This window comes from Phyllostomus hastatus, unplaced genomic scaffold (genome assembly GCF_019186645.2).
Source record: "Phyllostomus hastatus isolate PE091 unplaced genomic scaffold, TTU_PhHast_1.1 phas_contig_40, whole genome shotgun sequence".
Classification (NCBI taxonomy): domain Eukaryota; kingdom Metazoa; phylum Chordata; class Mammalia; order Chiroptera; family Phyllostomidae; genus Phyllostomus; species Phyllostomus hastatus.
In genome coordinates this window covers 63,295,852-63,319,167 of record NW_025333872.1, presented here as the reverse complement: position 1 = coordinate 63,319,167, position 23,316 = coordinate 63,295,852, and the positions used below count along the sequence as shown (strand labels likewise).

The 23,316-nt window shown below is 39.4% G+C and overlaps 1 protein-coding gene across 4 annotated transcripts in view; it reads right to left on the bottom strand.

The window, feature by feature from the left end:
- Window positions 1-23,316, bottom strand: part of DSE (dermatan sulfate epimerase) — a 61,981-nt gene that overhangs the window by 9,133 nt on the left and 29,532 nt on the right. For 3 of the 4 annotated variants that reach the window (XM_045843900.1, XM_045843899.1, XM_045843901.1), the window contains one exon: window positions 3,892-4,145. In XM_045843900.1, coding sequence (XP_045699856.1) covers window positions 3,892-4,145 — 254 coding nt within the window. Of the gene's footprint in view, window positions 1-3,891; window positions 4,146-23,316 lie in introns of those variants that run through there. The other variant, XM_045843902.1, reaches the window with a different exon arrangement.

The window sequence follows — 23,316 nt, the reverse complement described above, 5'->3', positions numbered from 1 at the left end:
TGTTGTTCTTTTGAATACAAATTTAATACACTCAATTGATATGTAACCATAACTTCATGATACCTCTTATTTCATTCCCTGGTGCTATTATAACTATTGGCTAATCATTTAAACATTTCATATCTCTCTTCTTTCCAAATGATTTGTAAACTGCTTACATGGGGTCCTGTGGTCTCTGTGCACCAAGCCTTAGACAGAGTCAGCAAAACAGACAGAAAATTCTAATTCTGCCACTTTGGAGATGTCATGTGAGTCCAGATGGAACTACAGGTATGCCCTAAGATACCTTGGGCAGTACCTATTGTACAGGCCTGGTCTAAAGAACACAGAATATGGAAACAGCCAGGCCAAAGTAGCTCCTAAAGTTGGAGTGAGAATGCAACAAAGTGAGGACTGTGAGCCTAAATACTAACTGAGATGTCCAGAACCAGACATTTCACCCCTTTTTCTACCCAGTCTTCTTATAAATGTAGGGGCTTAAGTAGGGGCTCTGGAAGAGCATCCCAGAGCAACCTATAACTTCAACCAGAAAATACATATGACAACACCTGCCAGGGAAGTACAAATTTTGCTCCAGTCTGAACTAGTCACAGACCTTGAGATTAAATTTTGTTTTTGTGAGAGTAGGGGGCAAAGGAAGCTAGGATGAAAATTCACCCTCAGGATATACAATACATATCCAGAAGTCAGTTGCATTTTTACACACCGATGATGAACTATCAGAAAGGGGAACTAAGAAAACAACCCCATTCACATTTGCTTTAGAAAAAGAACCCTAGGAATAAATTTAACCAAGGATGTACTTAGGGCACCTGTACTTAGAAAATTTTAAGACACTGGAAAAAGAAATTGAAGAAGATACAAATAAGCATATACTGTGTTTGTGGTTAGGAAGAATTAACATCATTACAATGTCCATGCTCCAGCACCTAAAGATTATTAAAGTGAAATAAACCAGTCAGTAAAAGACAAATACCACATGATTTCACTTACATGTGGAAACTAATGAACAAAATAAACTGACTAACAAAATAAAAACAGAGGCATAGATACATCAGACTGACAGCTGTCGGAGGGGAGGAGGAAGGGGGACCTGGATGAAAAAAAAATGAAGGGATTAGCCAAAGAACATACATGCATCACCCACAGATGCAGACAACTGTGTGGTGATGGCCTGAGGAGAGGGGGCTGGGTGGAGGTGGGCAAAAGGGAGAAAAGTAAAGACAACTGTAATAGTGTAAACAATGACAATTTTTTTAAAAATTAAAAAATAAAAATAAATAAAATGTTTATATTACCCAAAGCAATCTATAGATTCAACACAGCTCCTACCAATGGCTTATTTCACAGAACTTAAACAGATATTCCAAACATTTATATGGAACCACAAAAGACCCTGAAGAGATAAAGCAATCTTGAGAAAGAAAAACAAAGTTGGAGGAATTGTACTACTTGATATTAAATTATACTATAAGGCCAAAGTACGATAATCAAAACAGCATGGTACTGGCATAAAAACAGACATATAAATTAAAAGAACAAAATAAAGAGCCCAGAAATAAACCCACACTTTTATAGCCAATTCACATTTGACAAAGAAGGCAAAAACTTATGATGGGGTAAAGATAATTTATTCAATAAATGGTGTTGGGAAAACTGGACTGAAAACTAGACCACCTTCTTCCACCATACATGAGAATAAACTCAAAATGAATTAAAGACTTAAATGTTAGACTTGAAACCATAACAATCCTAGAAGAAAACATAGGCAGTAAAATCTTGAACATTTCTTATAGCATTATTTTTCTAATATATCTCCCCAGACTAGGGAAACAACAAAAAAAAAGGGACTACATCAAACTAAAAGTTTTTGCACAGCAAAGAAACCATCAACAAAATAAAAAGACAGCCCACTGAATGGTAGACATATTTGTCAATAATATAGTTGATAAAGGGTTAATATCCAATGCTTATAAAGACAAACAATCCAATTAAAAAATGGGCAAAGGACCTGAATGAACACATCTCAAAGAGAACATATAGATGGCAAACAGACATATGAAAAGATGCTCAACATCACTAATCATCAGAGAAATGCAAATTAAAACCACAATGAGATATCATCTCATGCATGTCCAAATAAATCAACAAACAAGTGTTTGCAAGGATGTGGAGAAAAGGGCAGCTTCGTGTATTGCTGGTGGGAATGCAGATTGGTGCAGCCACTGTGGAAAACAGTATGGCATTAACTCTAAAAATAGAACTGACTTTTGACCACTTCTGGGAATATATCAGAAGAAACTGAAATGAAACACTAATTTGAAAGAATATATGTACCCATATGTTCATTGCACCATTATTTATAATAGCCAAGATTTGGAAGCAGCCCAAGTGTCTATCAGTAGATGATAGTGGTACATTTACACAGTGGAATACTACTTGGCTGTAAAAGAGAATGAAATCTTACCCTCTGTGACAGCATAGATGGACCCGGAGAGTATTATGCTAAGTGAAATCAGCCAGTCAGAGAAAGACAAGTACCATATCATTTCACTCATATGTGGTATCTAATGAACAAAAACCTAACAAACAAAATAGAAACTGTCTCATTGAGAACAGACTGACAACTATTGAGGGCTGGGGGTGATAAAAAAGGTGAAGGGATTAACCCCCCCCCCAAAAAAAAACACAACAACTCATAGACAGATAATAATGTGATTAGCAGAAGGAAAGGGAGGTGGGGGAGGTAGAGGATGGTAAAGGTGGGATAAATGGTAATGGAAGGAGACTTGACTTAGGGTGGTGAACACACAATATAATATATATATGATGTATTATAGAATTGTACACATGAAACCTTTGTAATTCTATTAACTAATATCACCCCAATAAACTCAATAAAAAAGATTTACCCTCTTAATTTAGCAGCTTTCCTTATTACTATAAATTAAATTTCTATTCCCAGAGTGACAACCAAATATAGTGAAAAAAGAATGAATTCTGAGTCTGACCAGAACTGAGTCCAAATCCCTAGTACCTTGTATGGTTGATGGAGAATTAGATGAAATATGGACAAGAATCAGCACCTGTCATATGCTCAACTGGTGTTACTTTTCCTCTAAGATCTAATCAAATGTGATGGTTGGCTAATATGACAAGAGAGAGAGCTAGGCTGGAGGAGTCTCAGGTTGGATAATCCGAAAAATGCTTATTTATTCTTATGAGGAATATAATTAAGAGTTAAATTCTCTTAGATTTGCCAGCTCCAAGTGTATATTTAATATCTTCACAATTCATTGTGATCTTACAGCTGCTTTTCTTAAATACAACCTTATTTAGTAATTTATAGATTTCCACAGAACTTGCAATTAAGTCAGAATTATAAGAACAGAGCAAGTATGTTATACATAAGGAAACATAGCTCTACAATCCACAAAAGTTACTTCCAAATTTGACCTAAATGATCTACATTGGTTGTGTTAAGTCTTTAGAGAATAAAAGTGTGCTGAGACAATGATGCACATCTGTGCAAGGAACGTTCATTTCAAATAGTAAACCACCTGTTTAGATTTTAAAAACTCCATTTATCCAGACTGGCTGTCTTCACTGTCAAAATTCTTTGGAAAAATCAATATTTACCAATGATCCTGTGCTATAAAAATATGGCTTGGGACAATCAAAAAGCCAAAATTAAATAACTTTCATGCTAATGTAACTAGCAGAAATGAAGAAAGAGATGTGTCTCAATTCTCTCAGAGATGCCCTATATGTTATTCATCTCATAGGCTTCATTAGGATCAAGTATGAACATGTACTAAGAATAGTCATAAGAATGCTTTGCTCACAACGTGGCAACCACCACTCACATCAGCCCGGATAGCCCTCACGTACCTTGGTTCATCAGAACTAGGCTTCCTGTGAGCAAAGCCATGCAGTTGGTGGGCTGATGATTGTGCAGGTATTGAAATCCCCATCCTCTCCTGTACGAGGTTTCATACATATATCCTGAGGCATTGGCAATCACTTCAAGAAACCTCTCCTGCTGGGTCTTGCTCAGGTAGTTGTACAAGAAGTCATAGGCAGTGGCAAAACCAACCAGGGAGTGAGCGAGCGGGACTTCATCCCAGGGAGCATCTTTCACCAACCTGTAAAGAACATAAGCCAGGCAAATGAGTACAACGAGGCTCCCAGCTGTCATCACACTTTTTAAGTGCCTATTACTCGTAACTCAAGGGTACAACTGAAGATATGATCCAACAGGTTTAACGACACAGAATCGGCTTCCCTCTACATCAGACCCAAGCATAAAGTTTACCTAATGTGAAAATTACAGAGTTAACATTTCTCTCCCTCAGGCTTCTGGCAACATCGGGATGTTGAAAATTTTTACTGTTGATTTTTCCTCTTGGTAAGAGGTAGCAGAATATATCCAAAGAGATCTGAAGCCCATAACATGGAGGAGCAAGGCAAAATTCTTTGGCATATCCACTGAACTAGTGCTCACCCTCCCCTTTTTACCAGCCTAAGGGGTTCTGTTCCTATGGCTGCCTTGCTGAAACTGTCAAATACGAATATCCCACCTTATTTCCCACAGGCTGGTCCAGGAGAAGGTCCTGTGCTCTACGTACTTTGTGGCCTGTCAATCTGGACAGACCCACTTGGTCAACACCATGATGGGGAGAGTGGCTAAAAAGCTGATGTAAATGAATGAAATGAACTGATTCTAACTATTTCTACATCTCATTCTTCTCAGAAAATAAACTGCACTGTCTTTAAGGGCCTTTTCAAGTATTTGTTAGAGAAGTTTAAAAGCTGATCTGTGAAGCATTAAAACTGTCATTTTTCTAGGAAGTCAAATTTCTGCTTGACTCACTATGTTATTCAGCAAGTATTTTAATGGTGTGTAGCCTGAGCTAAACAGGAAGCTGCAAGGATCCTCCACAGTCACAGTTCTATGGCATTATGCAGAAAACCCTCCCCATCTGTTCAGGATGTATCTGAGTAATCTCCAAGAGAGGAAAGCAAGCGAAGAGTGTGCTGTTCTTGTGGGAGGTGGAAGCGAGCTCTCAGTTAGGGATTAAACTAAAGCTTAATAATCCAATGCCATGAGCCCCTTTTGGCAATTTCGTAAAGCCTTAGTCTCTTTCTCAGTGTGTTTTAAAATTCATAAGCTAAAATACATAGGGCTACAGGGAAAGCTATTACTTTGAAATGTAATTATTAATACAGAGTTTTTTAAAATTGTGATATGTACAAGGGAGAAGCGCCCCCCCCCCTAAAAAAAACAGAATTACCTTCTGGCGGGCAGGCAACTTGTACAGCCTTCCCCCACTAGGTGAGTGTTCTAGGAACCCATCTGTATCAGTGTACCAGGTGGCATCATTGGGAGAGGCTGCATACAGCTTCAGTGAATTTTTTCTGAAGACTCTTCCAATGTGTTTGCCCATTTCATAACGGGTGATTTACGAGCGCACCTGCCCACACCACACTGTGTTCAGCAATTTCCCCCCCAAAATGGCATGACCCCCATGACCAACACTCCCTATACCTGATCTCACCCCAAGAGACTTTTTTTTTGGTTTCCCTGGATGAAAAGTCTTCAAAGGGAAACATTTTGCCGACGTGGAAGAGGTGAAACAAAAAACAGCAGAAACACTAAAAAGTGTCAAAATTCATGAGTTCAAAAACTGTTTTGAACAGTGGACAAAATGTCGATAGGTGCATTACATCAAATGGAGACTACTTTCAAGATGATTGAAGTATAAATACATATGAACAACACACAATTTTTTATAAATAAATTGTTTTGGGGTCCCCTGGTACTTCTCTATTAAATAATAAGATTTAACAGCAAGGATAGTAACTACCATAATTTAAAAGCAGTGATGAAGCCCTGTCTGGTGTAGCTCAATGGATTGAGCGTGGGCTGAGAACCAAAGTGTCGCAGGTTCGATTCCCAGTCAGGGTACATGCCTTGGTTGCAGGCCATGACCCCCAGCAACCGCACATTGATGTCTCTCTCTCTTTCTCTCTCCCTTCCCTCTCTAAAAATAAATAAATAAAATCTAAAAAATAAAAATAATAGTGATGAGCACAATATTTTGAGATGTCTATAACTGCAATGTGATATGAAAATATCTGTGATCACTATGACAAAGTTATAGGTTCTTCCAGTATTACTATGGTTGGTTATCTATAATCATGATTTGAAAGAAATGATAAACTTCAGTTAGAATTAGTAAAAATTAAAATGCAATTATTTCCCCCATACAAGCACCACAGACCCAAAGTTAAGAATACTTAAAAATGTCTGAGAGACTACTTCTAGACTGTGCTCTTCTTTTAGGAGTTTATATTAAAGAACTGATCTTAGTGAGGGCTTCTGTGGTCTCCCTGTTCAAATTTCAACAGTACCCCCCAGTCAACAATCTCTCATCTCCCTTCGTCACTTGTTGGTCCTCTTAGCATAGGTGTGTGTATATATATGCATGTAGGTTACATGTGCATGTGTGTATATACATACATACCACAGGTGCATATGCACACACATGTGCACACTGCATACATGTATACTGTGTGTGAACTGCACATGTATGTGTGTATATACTGATGTGCATGTACATGTATACTGATGTGTGTAAATGTATACCACGTGTGTATATATAGGTATACTGCATGTGTATGCATGTATATACTGTATGCATGTACATGTAAGCTGCAGATGTGTATATGTATACTGTGTGTATGTGTGTGTACTGCATGTGTATGTATACCTTACTGGAACCTCAGTTTCATAACAGCAGGGTTATTTTCCCCCTTTGTTGTATTCACTGCTAGATCCCCATTCCCACAACAGTGTCTAGCACATAGTAAACTCTCAAAAAATATTTTTGTTAAAAGTTAAAAAATGAAGGAACAAGTTTATAAAGCTAGGCCACACTATTGACAATGAATATGCAATCACTATGAAATCAGAAATTTGGAGGAATCCCTTGGTATTTCAGAATAATATCACTGTTTGGCTAGCTGTGCTGGTGATATAGACTGGTGCTAAAGTGACTAAGGTTGATGTGTTTCTTAACCATTTAGTCACAAAGTCACCTTGCCAGTCAGCTTGCCAATGTACATACTGGTTGTAAACAGACTGTGAAGAGAATGAATTAATTCCCTACTTCTGGCGATGGAGGGGAAACACTTCACACTGCAAGCTCACTGCCAGGAGTTAAGAACACAGTCTCTGCTGACTCATGGTGATTGGTGAGCCCAGCAGAGAATCCAAGTCATTTGTCTCCCAGCTCCGTGTCTCTGCTCCACGTCATGCTGCGTCTGTAAGTAACAGCATCTGCACCTAGCTGCAATAAAGCTGACACTGATGAACTACGACCATCTACCAAACCCTGACACGTCTAATTAACCAGTAAACTTATTTTTATAGATAGAAGGACATTTAATATAGTCTCTTTCTTCAGGAAATGTTATAATGCAATTTCTGCGACAATTTCTAAGCTCCTGCATACAATTATTACTTCCAAGCAGTTTTCAATTCAATAAAATACTAGTACACTGACATAAAATAGTTCATGGCACCATTGGGTTCATCACTGATAATTCATTATGAAATCTGGCCTGTAATGGCTATATTTCTAAAAGGTTATCTAAATCCTTTACCAATGAAACCTTACCCAGCCACAGATACAAAGCGCGGTAATGGAAGACAGAGTGTGTGTTTTACCATCACGGAAACCAAAGGAAATTTGCTTCCAGCTCATGGATGGCAGCAAAGAAACCGTCTTATGTAATGTGATACTGACCAGTGGTTAAGTTTAGTGGAATGGATGGTTAAGTGGGGAATCATTAAAAAATGAGCTCAGTATTAATTTATGAATTTTATTTTGGCTTAAAATACCTATATGTACATAGATTCATCATTATTTTGAAGGTGAGCTAAATGTCTTTCTTTGAATATAGTTGGTTACCTACAGACTGGAGTCTCATTGTTCCTTCCTGCAAGAAACATATCATCACTATTTCTAGCTTTGTTTTCTCTGTAATATAGGGAGAAATTAAAGATATGTGTGAAAGACTGTAGAATCCTTCCAGGTTTTTATGAGTTTTCCCCTAAACTTTTACAAATCTCATCCATACTAAATGATGACAGCAGTATTTTACAGTAAGTCATTCCAAAGCATTGAGGTTGGTTTTTCAAACATGAATTCTTTTTATTTTTAAACTCACACTTATTCTATTTATATAAGAGTATTAAAATTGTGTAATTACAGGTATTAGTGAAACTGGCACCAACTGGTTCGAGAACAAATACAACTGCTATTTGCTAAGCAGGTAACTCTACTGGGTGGGAACAGGAATGAATGGACAGAGCAGAGAATGGCTGGCCAGCCTGGGCCTGACCCCGCACTCTGTGAGAGTTGCTGCTCCCTCCCATGAGGGCTGGAGGTTAATTTCACTGGCAAGTCAGATAAGAGGAGGCTAGTTAGGAAAACTTTTACTATATTCTTCTTTTTATGAGCTACACTTTCTCTCCTTAGGGAGATGTTCTTAAAGTAAGGTTCATGGACCCTTAGGGTCTCCAAGTCTCTTTTAGGGGATCCCCAGGTGCAAAGTTTTTCATAATAATATAAAGATGTTGTATGTTGACATATGCCCTGATGATGCAAAACACTAATGGCTAAAAATGCTGGCACCTTAGGAAAACTCCAGGCAGGGGCACCGAACTGCCCTAGTAATCCTTATATAATTCTTTACTGCTGCCATGCACTCTAAATTAAAGCAATGACAACAACAACAATAACAACAACAACAACAACACAGTTTCCCTTAAGACTATCCTTGATAAAGTGGTACACTGATTAACTTTGTAAAATCTCAACTCTTTATTTTTTCAGTTCTGTATGATGAAATGGGAAATTCATTAAAAGGACAATAGATACCCAGGCACAGTAACTGTCACAGGAAGAGACACTGGGCACTGAGCTGGGAGCTGAACTGGCTGCTTTTTTACATAAAATGCCATTTTTACACGAGAAAATGACCAATTAATAAACTATAGTTATCTAGACTTCGGTATTTAAAAGGAAGATTTTTTTTGAAAATGAACAAGGAAGCTTTTCAGGCCAAGGAAAACTAAAAGTTTTGGTTGCCAATGACAAATTTTGAGCTTTCAAATGACAATAAGAATTTTGGAAAACATGTCCACTACTATCAGCTTAAGAGCTTACTAATATATCATATAGTTATATAAAAGCAATGTACTTCTAAATAACTCATGGGTCAAAGAAGAAGTCATAAGCACAATTACAAATCACTGCAAATGATCATGGAGACACAGCATGTCTGAATGTGGGGGATACAGCTAGCATGGTCCTTAGAGGAAACTGTATGGTGCTTCAAGTGATAACACAAAATGAAAAGGCATAAAATTAATGGTCTGAGCTTCCAGCAGGAAAAGCAAATTAAATCTAGTGTTAATAGTACAAAACAAATAATAAAGATTAGGCAAAAATATATGAAATACAAAACAGATAAGTAATAAGAGAAAAATCAACAAAGGTAAAACTGGTTCTCTGAAAATACAACTAATAATTTAATCCAGATATTGAGGGTGTAAGTAACATCAACTGTATAATATATAATTTCTATGCATTTGAAATTTTTCAAATTAAAAAGTTCAGGAAAAAGGACAATTTATAAATGTTGGCTCTGACAGTAACTGATCAGTTATAATTCTGTGTATTTTATGTACTTATCTTCTAAACTTCAGTGTAAATTTTATAATGTGCAACATTAAAAACATGCCATCTATTTCAAACATAACATGATACATCAAGGGAAAGTAACTACTCTAGGACTGAGAATACAGATCTCACGATTTTGACATTGAGTTTCCCAAGAAAGGTTTAGCCAAATTGTTGTCAGCCTTATGGTGTTCTGAACCCCCTACGTCACCCCTGTACAATACACTCACAGAGTGGACAATCATATCTTTAGAATTTGTGGAAGGCAGAATAACAGTCCACTCAAGATGTCTATATCCTAATTCCCAGAATCTATGAATACCTTGCCTTCCATGGCAAAAGGAAGTTTGAAGAGGTGATCAGAGCAAGGACCTTGTGGTGGGGGCTTGTCCTAGACAATCTGGGTAAACTCAATCCAATCACATGAGTACTTAAAAGCAAAGAACCTTTCCTGGCTGCAGTCAAAAGGAAATGTAACCCAAGTGGAAAAATCAGAGATGCAACATTGCTAGCTTTGAAGATGGAGGAAGGAAGACAAGAACAAAGGAATTTATGCAGCCTCTGGAAGCTATAAAATATCAAGGCAATAAACTCTGCCCTAGAGCTTCCAGAAAGGAACACAATCCTACTAACACCTTAATTTTAGTCCAGTGAGAGACCCACATTAGATTTCTAAGCTACAGAATTGTAAGCTAAACCTGTGTTGTTCAAGTTACTAGATTTATGGTAACTTGTGACAGCAACAACAGGAAACGTGTAATACCCACTCTAATACATGAGTAGGCACTCAATGACCAGAGATTTAAGGAAATCCCATAATAGAAGAGGTCCAAATGAACAAAATGATAAATGCAGCAAATTAACAAAATGATAAAATTAAACCATGCAGGCAGGAAAAAATTTCAAAACAAAAAGGAACCTTTGAAAATGAAAAATAAAAAGTCAAAAAGACAAACTCAATAGAAGGGCTGAAGGAAAGTTGAGGAAATATCAAGAAAGCAGGAAAATAAGACCCAAAAAAAAGAAAGAAAAGGAAAGAATTGGCCCAAAATGTTGAACAACTGAATAAGAAGAAAGCCGCCCCCCCAAACAATCAACAAGAAAAAGCAATGGAGAAAAAAATCAAAATATATCAAGACAATTTCCTAGAACTATAGGGCATGAGTTTCCACACTGAAATAGTCCATCAAGTTCACAGGATGTGAATGAAAACAGACTCATCCCTAACCAAGGCATGTGATCCTACAATTCATAACACTGGTGACATAGAAAAGATCCTAAAAGCTTCAGAAAGAAAAATCAGAGTTCATTCCAAGTGTCAAGAATCAGAGTGGAATCACACATCTCAACAGTGCACTAGAAGCTAGAAGACCAAAAATTCAAAGAGACAATGTCCAGGCTATAATTCCATACCCAGGCAAGCTTCCACTTAAGCACCAGGGCAGAAAAAACATATGCAGGCATCCTAGGTTGCAAAATGTACTTGTTTTCAATACTTCCTCTGGAAACCAGTGGAGAATTTCTCCACCAAAATTAGGACGTGTGACAAAAAAGAGCACACGTGAGATCATCCAGCACCAGGGCATCCAACACCAGGCAGCACTGGAGACCAAGTCAGCAGGTGTACAGAGATCCAGATCACAGCAAGTCAAGCGGCTCTGGCAGTTACTTCTTTAAGATAAATTGTTACAAATAATGTCTTGAAAATAATGTCTTATATGAATGGATTGAGATTTACCTGAGAGTCTGGTTGGAAATCAGTAATAAATGTACAGGAAACTAAGCAAGTAAAACAAGAAAGCTGTGCCGTGGCCGGTGTGACTCGGTTGGAGCATCATCCTGTAAACTGAAAGGTCAAATGTTTGATTCCTGGTCAAGGCACATGCCTAGGTTGAGGGTTCGGTTACCAGCTGGGATATATGCAAAGGACAACTGATCGATGTCTCTCATATCAATGTTTCTCTCCCTCTCTCTTCTTCCCTTCCCTTCTCTCTAAAATCCATGTGCATGTCCTTACGTGAGAATTTAAAAAGAAAGAAAGAAAGCTGCTAACCATCCTAGAGAAAACAAAAAGTGGTGTGCAAATTGCAAAGTGATCACTAAGTACATGATATGGTTCAGTTGTCAATAGCTTTGGCCTTGTTAAAATACACAAACACAATATTCATCTAGTTAAAATTACCACATTTCTCTGTCTATATTGGGAGGATGGAAGGACAAGAGCATACAGGTGTTGGTGGTGGATGGTCTGAATGAGAGAGAGATGAGTGACACATCTGTAAGCCCAGGAATGCCAAGGGCCGCCTACAGCCACCCAAAGTTAGGAGAATGGCATGGGACTGTCACGGGACAGTTTCTCCTGGGAGCCTCCAGAAAGACCCAATCCTGCTACACCTTCATGTCAGACGCCTAGCCTCCAGAACTATGAGAGAAGTAATTGGTTTCTTTTAAGCCACCCCATCTGTGGTGCTTCGTTGCACCTGTCTTGGCTGTGAGCACACACACCTTATGGAATCAGCCCACCATCGCTGTCATCGGGCACCCACCATCTCCCTGCTGCTGCCCGTGCAAACACTGACACTTATTTCAGAGAGCAATCCCCTAATATTACGGACAACACATGAAAAAGGGCAAAGAATGTCTTGTGATATAAAGTTTAAAAAGTGAGAGACAATTTAACAATGGCAAACACTGTATTCAAATTGGTAAATCTTGGCACCCTAATGGTAGGAAAATATAAAAACAAAATGAGGTGGGTCTTGAGTTGCTAGGATACATACAATGACATTTCATGCTTCCTTACGGTCTCCTCGGTAAGGGTGGTATTTACATGAGATGCCCACTTTCTAATGCTTTATGAAAACTTTTTTCTTTTACAATATAATTTTTAAAGGTTTCATTGAAGTTACCTTTTTTAAAACAGGGAGTTAACTGTGGCTTATTTTATTCTGGGTGCCAATACGAAATAACAGACTGAAGAATTTATTCCACTCAGCCCTGGAAACCTGAAATGGAGTCATCAATCACAGACTTGCACTGTTTCCTAATGAAAAAAAGTTGCTTCCTAGTATATTTTAGGAACAAGTACTCTTCTATAAACACTAAAAATATGGAATAAAGTGGCCACCTCAAAGAATGAAGTGATCTCCTCTCTGGAGATAGTCAAGATCAGGGGTATATTAAGAAGGGATTCTCTAAAAACAAATTGTGTTTATCAAAATGTTAGGCAGAGTTTCCAAATTATAAATTCCGAGCTACTAATAGATTGTGAAATAAACATAATGGGTTGTGACAAGCATGTTTTTAGTGTAATTTAAGGAAATGCAATAGAGTAGAAAATGGTAGACTACAAAGCATGGTTTAGATGCAAGGGCTGATTTGTGCAACTTTTACTGTTTATACATGTAGAGTTCAAGTGATGTGTACATTGGGTTGTGATGTCAACTTTAATTCTTATCATGAGTCACAGTGAAAAAAGGTTTGGAAACCACTGTTTTAGAAGGTAAAGGTGACACCAAATAAGCAGTCCCTCTGATGCCTCCTGCAGACAGAGGACCTGGGTCCAGGTCCGTGTGTGGAGCTGGGTCAGGTCCCGGGCTTCCCAGAGCATTTTCCCAGAGCAGAGGGTCTGGGGCCAGCACTGAGGGCTAGTCCCACTGTCAGATCATCAGGAAGGAACCCAGACACCAGAAAAGTGCAAACTGCTCCAAGTAGAGGGCAAAAGGTATTGTCTGATGAAGGCAGATATGAAACACCAAATAAGTCTAGGCAGCCAATGCAGGAGCAAAAGAGTAATTCATCAGTGTGTGGGAAACCAACAATAACACATCTCTTGCCCTGGCTAGTGTAGCTTAGTGGATTGAGCTCAGGCTGTGAACCAAAGGGTGGCCAGTTCGATTCCTAGTCAGGACACATGCCTGGGTTGTGGGCCAGGTCGCCAGTACAGGGTGCATGAGAGGCAACCACACATTGATATTTCTCTCTTTCTCTTCCCCCTCTCTAAAAATGAATAAATGAAATTTTAAAAAAATAAAAATAAAACATCTCTCATCCCCCCAAACAGTTCTGCTAGGCTTTGAAGTCATTTCTATTCCAGCAGGGTAATGAAATAATGCTTATGAACAGCACCCTATATGAATAGTGTTTATTTTCTTTCATGTCCTGGGAACACAGTTTCAAGGAGTACTTCTTAAAAATATTTGGCAATAAGGTGGAAAAAAGTCAGTTTAGGATTGTGCTTTGTGAATCATAAAAAATTGGAGATGTGCTATCTCATATGCTGCCACAAAAAAGAATGAATAAATTAAATTTAAATTAAATTATGAGTCAAACTTGCGGGCTGTCTTCAACATGTCATAGTCATTAAACAGTTTCCCAAATTTCAGATCTTTGGTTATTTGTCATACTGAAAACAAAAGTTGATCCCACCCCAGGCCATGGTAGAAAAGCAAAGAGTCAAAGATTCAAACTGGCTTCAATCCAAACTGGCTTCAGTAACACTTTAAAATCTCTCCCAGGTCAAAAACTCTCCAAAGAAGGGAAAATAGTAAAGTCCTTGTGGTTTTTTAATTATGACTAAAAGCTTAGGGCAAGAAGATAAAGTTTTAGAAGTATATGTGAATTTCTTCTTATCTTTTCCTTCCCCAGATTTTTTGTCACAGTGAATTCACGGTAAAGAAATCACAGAAATGAACTACAAATTGTTCACTAACTTGTGACAAACCCAAGTCACTATCTGTGCTTCATCAAGAATTTTTTTCTTTTTCTAACTTCAGAAAAAAACAGCACAACTCACTCAAGCTGACACTTTCTTCTTAAAGAGCTACCACATGATGTTTCATTTTCGTTTCACTTCCAGGAAGTGATCTGAGGGCACCTGTGTGGCTAGAATGTTTGGTAGCACCTTGCTTTTCCTTTTCAGCTTCTGGTTGTTATTCATTCACATATAGTGGGAACCCCACTTGAATTAAATCTCACCTTCTTTGAATTTTCCTTCTATGATTTTTTATCATCGACAGAAACTATGTTTGTTGTACTTGAAAGCCTATTTCAATTTTTTTGGTGGCAACATTTTTTTTAAGTCACTATACACTATTGGCAAGCAGGAAGTGGTTAAAAATAATGCTTGAGAGATATGAATTTGACATCTCTTCCGTCCACAGGCACTTCAAACTCAGTATATCCAAAACCAAACACTTTATTAGCCTTCCCCAACCACTCCAAGTTTTACAATCTCACTGAAAGACCCCATCATCCTCTCAGCATCCCTTCCAGAAAGATATTTCTCTGTCCTTTTTGTCCTCAAATACAATGGCCAAGTCTCATACACGTTAACTCTTAACCCTTTCTGGAAACCATTATTTCTTTCCATTCTCAGAGTCCCTATTCCAGGCTTTCGTCAGGATAAATGCAAAAGGACTAACTGGTCTTCCTGGTTTGACCTCTGCAATCCCTCTCCACAGGTGGTCAGAGATTCTTCCTTTCTGAAGCACAAATCTGTCAAATGGAGAAACCAGCAGCCATTTTCTGTCCCCTGAAGGGAGCAAAGCCACCACCCATGTTGGTGTCAAAGTGATCAAAACTGAGCTGGAGCAAGCCATAGCATCCAGCGGTCAGTCCGCAGAAAATACCTCAGGGGGAGGGGCTCTGGGAACTACACCTGGACTGTGTAGTCAGCAGCATCCAGACTGTGGGACGTGGCACAGGTCTTCGAAGAGCCCCAGGTCCTTCTATAGATAATTGCAACAAAAGTAAAGCGATGGAGGAAAAACTGCTGATAAAAATGACTTTCAAAAGACAATTTTTTAAAAATGAGCAAAACTAAACGTGTGCCTAGGGATGCACCCTTGAATGAACCGTAAAGAAACCCAGGGCTGTGATGAGTATAGAAGTCAGGGTGTGCTTTGTGGGCACAGAGGGAGCTGTGATTCGAATGGGGCCCACAAAGGGGCTTCTCTGGGCGGCTGGCAAGTTCTCTTTTTTGACCTGTGCTGTGGTTACCAGGGCACTGGGTGTTAGTTGCTTTATTAAGCTACACATGTCTGTATGGTGCTCTATTTCATTTTGCAGTGAATAGGTTAGAAAAACATCCTGGCACACACAAATCGGATCGTGTTGTTACCCTGTGAAAACCCTGCACTGGCCTCACTGTGCTTGTAAGGAAAAGTTCGAGTCCCTTCACATGGCGGGCAAGGCCTTGCAGCATCTGGTTCTCCACTCAAAGCTTGCTCGTCCCTTTCCTACATTAAATTTTCAGTTCCTCAAAAGCTCTCTGCTTTCTCTTTATTCTTTAACCTTTTCCATATAATAGCTTTACTGAGATATGATTTACATACCACACAACAATACACCCATTTACAATGTGTGATTCGATCATTTTCAGTACCTTCACAGACGTGTGACCATCACCAGTCAACTTGAGGACACATTAATGGCCTCGGAAGGAAACCCAACACCCTTTGCTCATACCCCTTCCAGGCTCCCATGCCTGCCCTGCTGGGCCCTAAGCTGCCACTAACCCACATTCTGTCTTCAAAGATTTCCCGATTCTGAACATTCCATATCAATGGAATCATATAATGTGGGGGCTTCCACTCGCTTGGCTTTTAATCCCACTTTGCCTTAAACCATTTTGGGTAATGTGATTTCACTTTGTGCTTTGATAACTTTAATTGTTGCTGCCTTTTCTCCTCACCTGGCTTATGCTCCCCCTGGGTCATGGACACCTAGCATACCCTCAATTAGTGTTTGTGAATTTTTAAAACAATTTCTGTTTCTTTCTCCTAATACCAAGATAAGTTGTCTGTCAAGTTTCTCTAAAAAGGGTCATGCTACTTCACTCCCATATTATGGAGTAGCCTGTTCTCTCTCCTCACCAGTATAACATGTTACACCATATATGGTACATGTACAGCACATGCTGTAGCATGGTGCAAACTTAGGTCTTGATTCCAGCCCTGAGTCTCTACAACACTTATCTCCATCTGCCCCTGTCTCTGTTCTGGCCAGTTTCCAGGAACGCTCCTTAGCGGCCTCCTTGCTTCCTGGTAAAAGAAATAGGAGCTACATCGCCTTGTGGGCACCAGGGTACTAGCTATGGCATAGATCCGCTCTCCAAATATCAGTCACTTCTGCTTAGAACATTCAAACGTGCTCTCTTCCCCTTTCACTCAACTGACTGTTTTATATCCTTCAGGGCCCAGCAGCAAAGCCTTCCCTGATGCTCCGACTTGGCCAGGTCTTCCCACCACACACACACTGTACTCTCCCCTCTCACAACATGAACACCTGCATTCACACTGTCTGTTAGTCTACATCTTCCAGAGGTCAGCAAATGAAGGCAAGATGATGTTTAACTTGGCCTCAGATGTTTGTGTCCCCGATACCTAGCACAATGCCTAAAACAGAATAAGTACACAATAAACTTAAAAATGGATACATGCATATATTTATTATAAATTAAAATTGCCTTTGTTGGTATTAATTTATAAGAACACAAAATATGAACAAATAGTTAAAGCTGACACATTATGCCAGGTACTGCTCTCATTAATTTATTTAATCCTCTAAACACCACTATGAGGTAAGTATTGTATTTATCACCAAGTTATGATGAAGAAAGGGAGCCATGGAGAAGTCAGGTGACATGCTCTAAGTCACACAGCTCTTGAATGGGATTGGAAGACAGGCAGTCTGGCTCCACAGTTCTTGCCCTTAGTTCCAATAAAGTATCACCTTCCACCACCTAACGTCACTACCATTCATTTCAAAGATTGAAAACAGGTGGCTTTGCACTAAAAAAAATTTGAGTTTATCTGATAGGAAACATTCATGAATATCACATATATGTTGAGATGCTAGATGACAAAATTCAAGGAATAGGGAGGAAAAAATACCAAGTGCAAAGGAGGAGCACTTCAGAGTGCAACTAATCCAAGACTCTCTGGTAAACTAGGCACCCAGATGTCAAGTCCTGACATACCTCCTACTGGCCTCCAAGTAGGCCAGGGGTGCAATGCCTGTGATTATAGGCAGACAGCAGGCAAGTCTTCAGAGGGGACGTGAGACCAGACACCTAGCACCCACAGTGTACAATGCACCAAACCAGACTTAAAGCTGTATACAGATCCAGGACTTCTGCACTTGGTAAGCTTAGACTCTCAATCAAAATAAGATCACTTATTCATTCATTAACTATGTCTTATTAGAGCCTTTGTGGGCAATATAATGTAGTTGGTTCTCAGGACTCGATGGCAAAACATGATGATGGTGCTACCCTCAATAAACTTAGGTGTCAGTGGAAGAGGCAAACAAATAAACCAAGAATTAGAGTGCAGGAGGAGCATCCTCTAGGGGTTCTGCATGGGTTCCTTGACATGTCTCAGTCACACTGGCAAAGGTATGAGTAGAAGTTGGACTTCAGGAGATTTCTAGAAAGAAGTTTCTTTGGGGCTGCATCTTGAAGACATACACTTCTGATGAGAGAACAAGGAAAGTAATCCAGTCAACATTTGCAAACCAGGGAGTCACATGAAAAATGGTAACTTGGGATTTGAGAGGGGCAGACATTAGCGAAAATGTTATGGAGGAAGGAGAAGTTAACTGCATCCTGAAGTCTGGGTAGGGTTGGAGGGGAAGGAGGAGGAGAAGGGACGGATAAGTCTGGGCTCCCTGCAGCAGAAAGGCCAGTTCAGGCTGGTCTGTAAATGTATTGCCACCAGACCCAGGCAGAGCTGCAAATGTCAATGCACCTGGTGCAAACAGACCACAGGGGAGTGTACATCAATGCCTATCAGTGAAAAGCCTGAAACACTAAAATCATCAAGTTCTAGAAAAAAGAGATTTAAAAATCTGTAAGCTCTGGATGGAAGCATGTTTTACAGTGATGGTGATGACAGGCTAACTTTTTTTTTACCACCTGAAGATACTTTTTCTTGAAGGGTGCACCCACATGCAATAAGGGCACAAACAACAATTAACAAAATGTATTCACAAAGTAGCAAGAACAAGAACAGAATAAATGCGAGGGAGGAGAAAAGGGGAGAATAAAGGGGAGGGAGAATGACTCAAAAAGGCATTTAGAAAAGTGAATTATCTTTTCTCTCCCACAAAACCCACTTTCTCTTCTATCTTATCTGTAGCATCTTTGAGCTGTCACTCACTCGAGACAAAAACCAAGTACCTGTCTTTACACCTCCCTTTCCTTTATCATTTAAATCTCAGTGTGCCTCAGGATCACATGGGGACTTGTTAAAAGGGCAGGTTCCTTGATCTACTCCAAGAAATCATTTATGGAGCCTGGGCAGGGCCCTGGAATCTGTCTTTTTAAGACTACTTATATGGTTCTGGTGAAAGAATCATACTTCAGAAAAACTGTCCCTTATCCAATCAATCTTTGTGTAGATTCTCTGTCCTCAATGTCTCTTAAAATGCATCCCATTTTCTCCCCACTGTACTGTCTTAATTGTGGTTTTCATCTCCTTCCTAGACTAATATTATGAGCTTCTACTGAGTTCTCTTCCTCCTGATTTCTCACCTCCAGGGCATTCCACACACAAAGCTTCTAAACCACAGGCTTACATGGGATTGGCAGTGATCTGGCCCCTGACTGTGTCTCTGCCTGCTGTCCTATGCCAGCATGTTGACACTGGAAACGAACAGGAAAGATGGATGAGAAGCTGTGTTAAGCATAGCTAAACCACATTTCCTTAATGGATATGGCAGGAGGAAATGAAGAGGTAAAAAAGCAATTCTGAAGATAACTAAGGTAAAATGAACTACCCAACTTTATTATACTCCATATGCATACACCTGTCATCATTACTCTCTAGCACTTATAAATGTCTATATAGCATTAGTAAGAACTCAATGTCAGCAAGACCCTGTACTTCTAATTTTATTTTTCAATTTAGTTTGCATTCAATGTTATTTTGTGTTAGTTTCAGGTGTAAAACACAGTGGTTAGACAGTCATATCCTTTACAAAGTGATGCCCCTATGTTCCAAGTGCCCACCTGGCACCACACATAGTTATTACACTATTATTGACTATGTTCCCTTCCTGTGCTTTAACCCTGTCCCCTCTGGCAACAGTCACTTTGTTCTCTGTGTCTAGGAGTCTGTTTTAGTTGTGTTTCCTTATTTATTTTGTTCTTTAGATTCCACATGTAAGTGAAATCATCTGGTATTGGTCTTTCTCTCAGTAAGACCCTATTCTTAAATGGTATGAAAAGGGAATAGTTACTTCGCTCAAAGATAAAACCAACTTTAAAAAAATAATTATAAAGCATTATTGAAATAGAATACAGATATACAAGGTCTGTCCAGAAAAGTACACAGCAGTGCAATATGAAAAATAGACATTTATTGAAGAAGATACAAGAAACATTGTACAGCCCTGGCTAGTGTGGCTCAGTGGACTGAGTGCCAGCCTGCAAACCAGAGGGTCACTGGTTCGATTCCCTGTCAAGGTGCATGCCTGGGTTGTGGGCCAAGTCCCCAGTTTAGGGTGTGTGAGAGGCAACCACACATTGATGTTTTTCTCCCTTTCTCCCTCCTTACCCCTCTCTCTAAAAATAAATAAATAAAATCTTTAAAATAAAAAAAAAACATTGTACATAGGACATGACACCTCAGTCCCCTTCAAAATAGGTACCTTGGGACTTCACACAGTTCTCCCAATCACCATCAGCTGTCCTGTTGTATTTTCCCAAATCTCATCGAAAGTCTGAAAACTCTTCCCTTTCAAAGGTGATTTTAGTTTTGGGAAAAGCCAGAAGTCATAGGACACCATATCTGGGCTGTAGAATGGCTGAGTCACCTGGGTAATTTGATGTTCCACTAAAAAATTCTGCATGAGACATGATACCTGGTTGGGCACGTAGTCATGATGAAGTTGCCAATCACCAGTTGCCCATAGATGTGGCCATTTTTGTTGTATGGTATCTCTCAATCAATGAAGAACATTGGGGTAGTAGTCCTTATTAGTTGCTTGGCCTGGAGGAGTGTACTTGTGATAAACACCTTCCCAATTAAAAAACACAGTTAACATAGTTTGATAATGCTGCAACTTTGCCCCACCTTCTTTGGGTGTGGAGAACCAGGCAGACTTCAATTGGCAAAACTGGGCCTTCGTTTCTGGATCATAGCCATAGACCCACCATTCACCTCTGGTTACGACCTTCTTGAGGAAACCTGGCTCATTGGTAGCAGTTTAAATCAAGTCATTACCAATTTCAGCAACATGTTCCTTCTGCCCTGGTAGCAGAAGCTGTGGAATGAGTTTTGCCACAACACCTTCCATGCCAAGTTCCTGTGTCAAAAACTCAGACACAGTAGGTTTGGAATCCCTAGATCAGCTTCTAGTTCTCCTTCTGTCACTGATCTTTGTTGACTGCAGCCTGTACATGTTCAACATTCTCAGGTGTTCTGCTTGTTGCAGGCCTCCTTCTGGAATGTGGATCACTTTCAACTGATTCTCAACCATCTTTGAAGCATTTGTGCCACACTTTTATTTGCGCTGCACTCATTGCATTGTCCCTGAAAGCCTTCTGAATCATCTGAATAGTTTCCACAGAGGAATGTTCCAGCTTAATGCAAAATTTGATGCAGATTCATTGCTATTCTCACTAGTCATTTTAAATGCAATGGCCACACAGTACATGTGCTCACTCAATGGCTCAATTGCCACCACTGACTGGTCATCATTGTTAATGCATGTGCATTCCAGTCTACTCTCCTTGGCTGCTACATTACTTCTGTATGGCTCAAACCATGCTCATTATATTAACAATGGCTTTACTTTTTCTGAACAGACCTCATATATGTAGCACTTGCCAGCTAACATTTTCCCTCAATATACGGGGCAAGGAATGCACAAAATTTAAATAAACATCATCACTGGCAAGTTTTTAATAAGAAAAATTTAAAAGCCAAATTTAAAGACTATGTTGAACTTAATATATGCATGTTTTTGCATATGTGGGGCACTGATTTAGAACCCCACCAAAAGGTGGAAAACTCTCCTGACCTTAGCTCCCTCAGGCAACTCTAAAAGCCCACCTTGTGTTTAAAAAGGCAGCATATAACAATGAAAGGGCAGGAGGTAGGGGACAGCGAGTCACTTATCACAGAGACATGTTGAAGGTCAAACCAATCCTGAATCTTAGAGTCAAACAACAAACAGACCCCACAAAGGAAATTAACTTTGGATTTCTTTTCAATTGTGTATTTTTACCATTTTTGTACAGTATCTTCCACTAGTTGTTAGAAAGGAGCCTTATTAAAACTACTTTTTCCTCACTTGCATTTGAAACAGATGGAGCACGGTTTGCCTGATACGGATTAGACAATCACACTGAGATGCTCAGCTAATGAGCACAGCTCACTTTGCCTCTCCCTTAGCAACTCTTCCCATGCTTCCCCCTGCCACAGTTCACCTGACCTTGACCCTTGCCCCATGTCTTCACTTGGAATGATGCTGGCAATAACCTGCTTTTTGAAAAAGGGAAATCCCAGTGACCAGGTTCCTAAAACATGTGTTTCTATAACTTTTAAAGAATCCAATCATCATTCAAAACCTTCAAGTCATCAGTTTTAGTGTTTTATTTCCAAGGATTTCAAGTGGAGTAAAAGGGGATAACTGTCTTTCAATCACAGAATGAAAGGAACAGAGGAAAAGAGAGGCAAAAAGAGAGAGAGGAGGAAGAGTAAAAGGAAGGGAAAACATGACTGAGAACAAACCAGGGGAGCTGGGGGCTGGGTTTTCTGAGAGCCCAGCATTTGTTTTCACAAGTCCACTGGACTTGTTTCCTTGAATGCAATGGATTCCAGGTGCATTCTGGGTTCGGCCTCCTGTCTTTACCACTCTAGGGTCAGTGGAGGAAACCCTGATTCATAGTGCTATAGCTCCTCATGTTGGGGGCCAGGCTACCTCCTCCCCCTTCGATTCCCAGCCTTAACGTGCAAATTAGAAAAGTAAAGAGCCCACAAAAACAGTTGTGGGGAACTGCATTTAGAGCCCAGCAGGGCTGAGCAAGACAGACACAGTCATCATTGTGGAATGTGCAGAAATGAAACTGATGGGTTCATTTCAATGTGCCAGGGGCTTTTCTTTCTCTTTTTCTCTGTTTACTTTATTATTTTATTTTATTTTGCAAGTACAACCTCAGATGTCACTCTCCAGAAACTTGTAGTTCACAGGTAAGGATTTAATATGCAGTCTGTTGCAAATAAAAATATAATTACATCTCTGTCCAAAGTTCAACTTCCTTTGTTTCCCTCACCAGTTCTGATTCCTTTAGCTGACTGGCTCTAATGCAAGAGTGAAGTAATTTCTTTCCTCTGTGATTTATTTTCTGACAATAAGTGAGCAAAAATGTCATAAAGACAGGGGGAAAGAATGATTCACAATGAATACTTCTCAAACACTCAACTCCAGAGTGACTGGGTAGGTAAAGTGCTGTGTATTGAGAAACTTAAAAATAAAGTTACATGTGCATATGTATTTCAGTGTAATAACAGTAAACTTTTTATTAAAACTATGTGCCAGGTACATAATGCTCAGA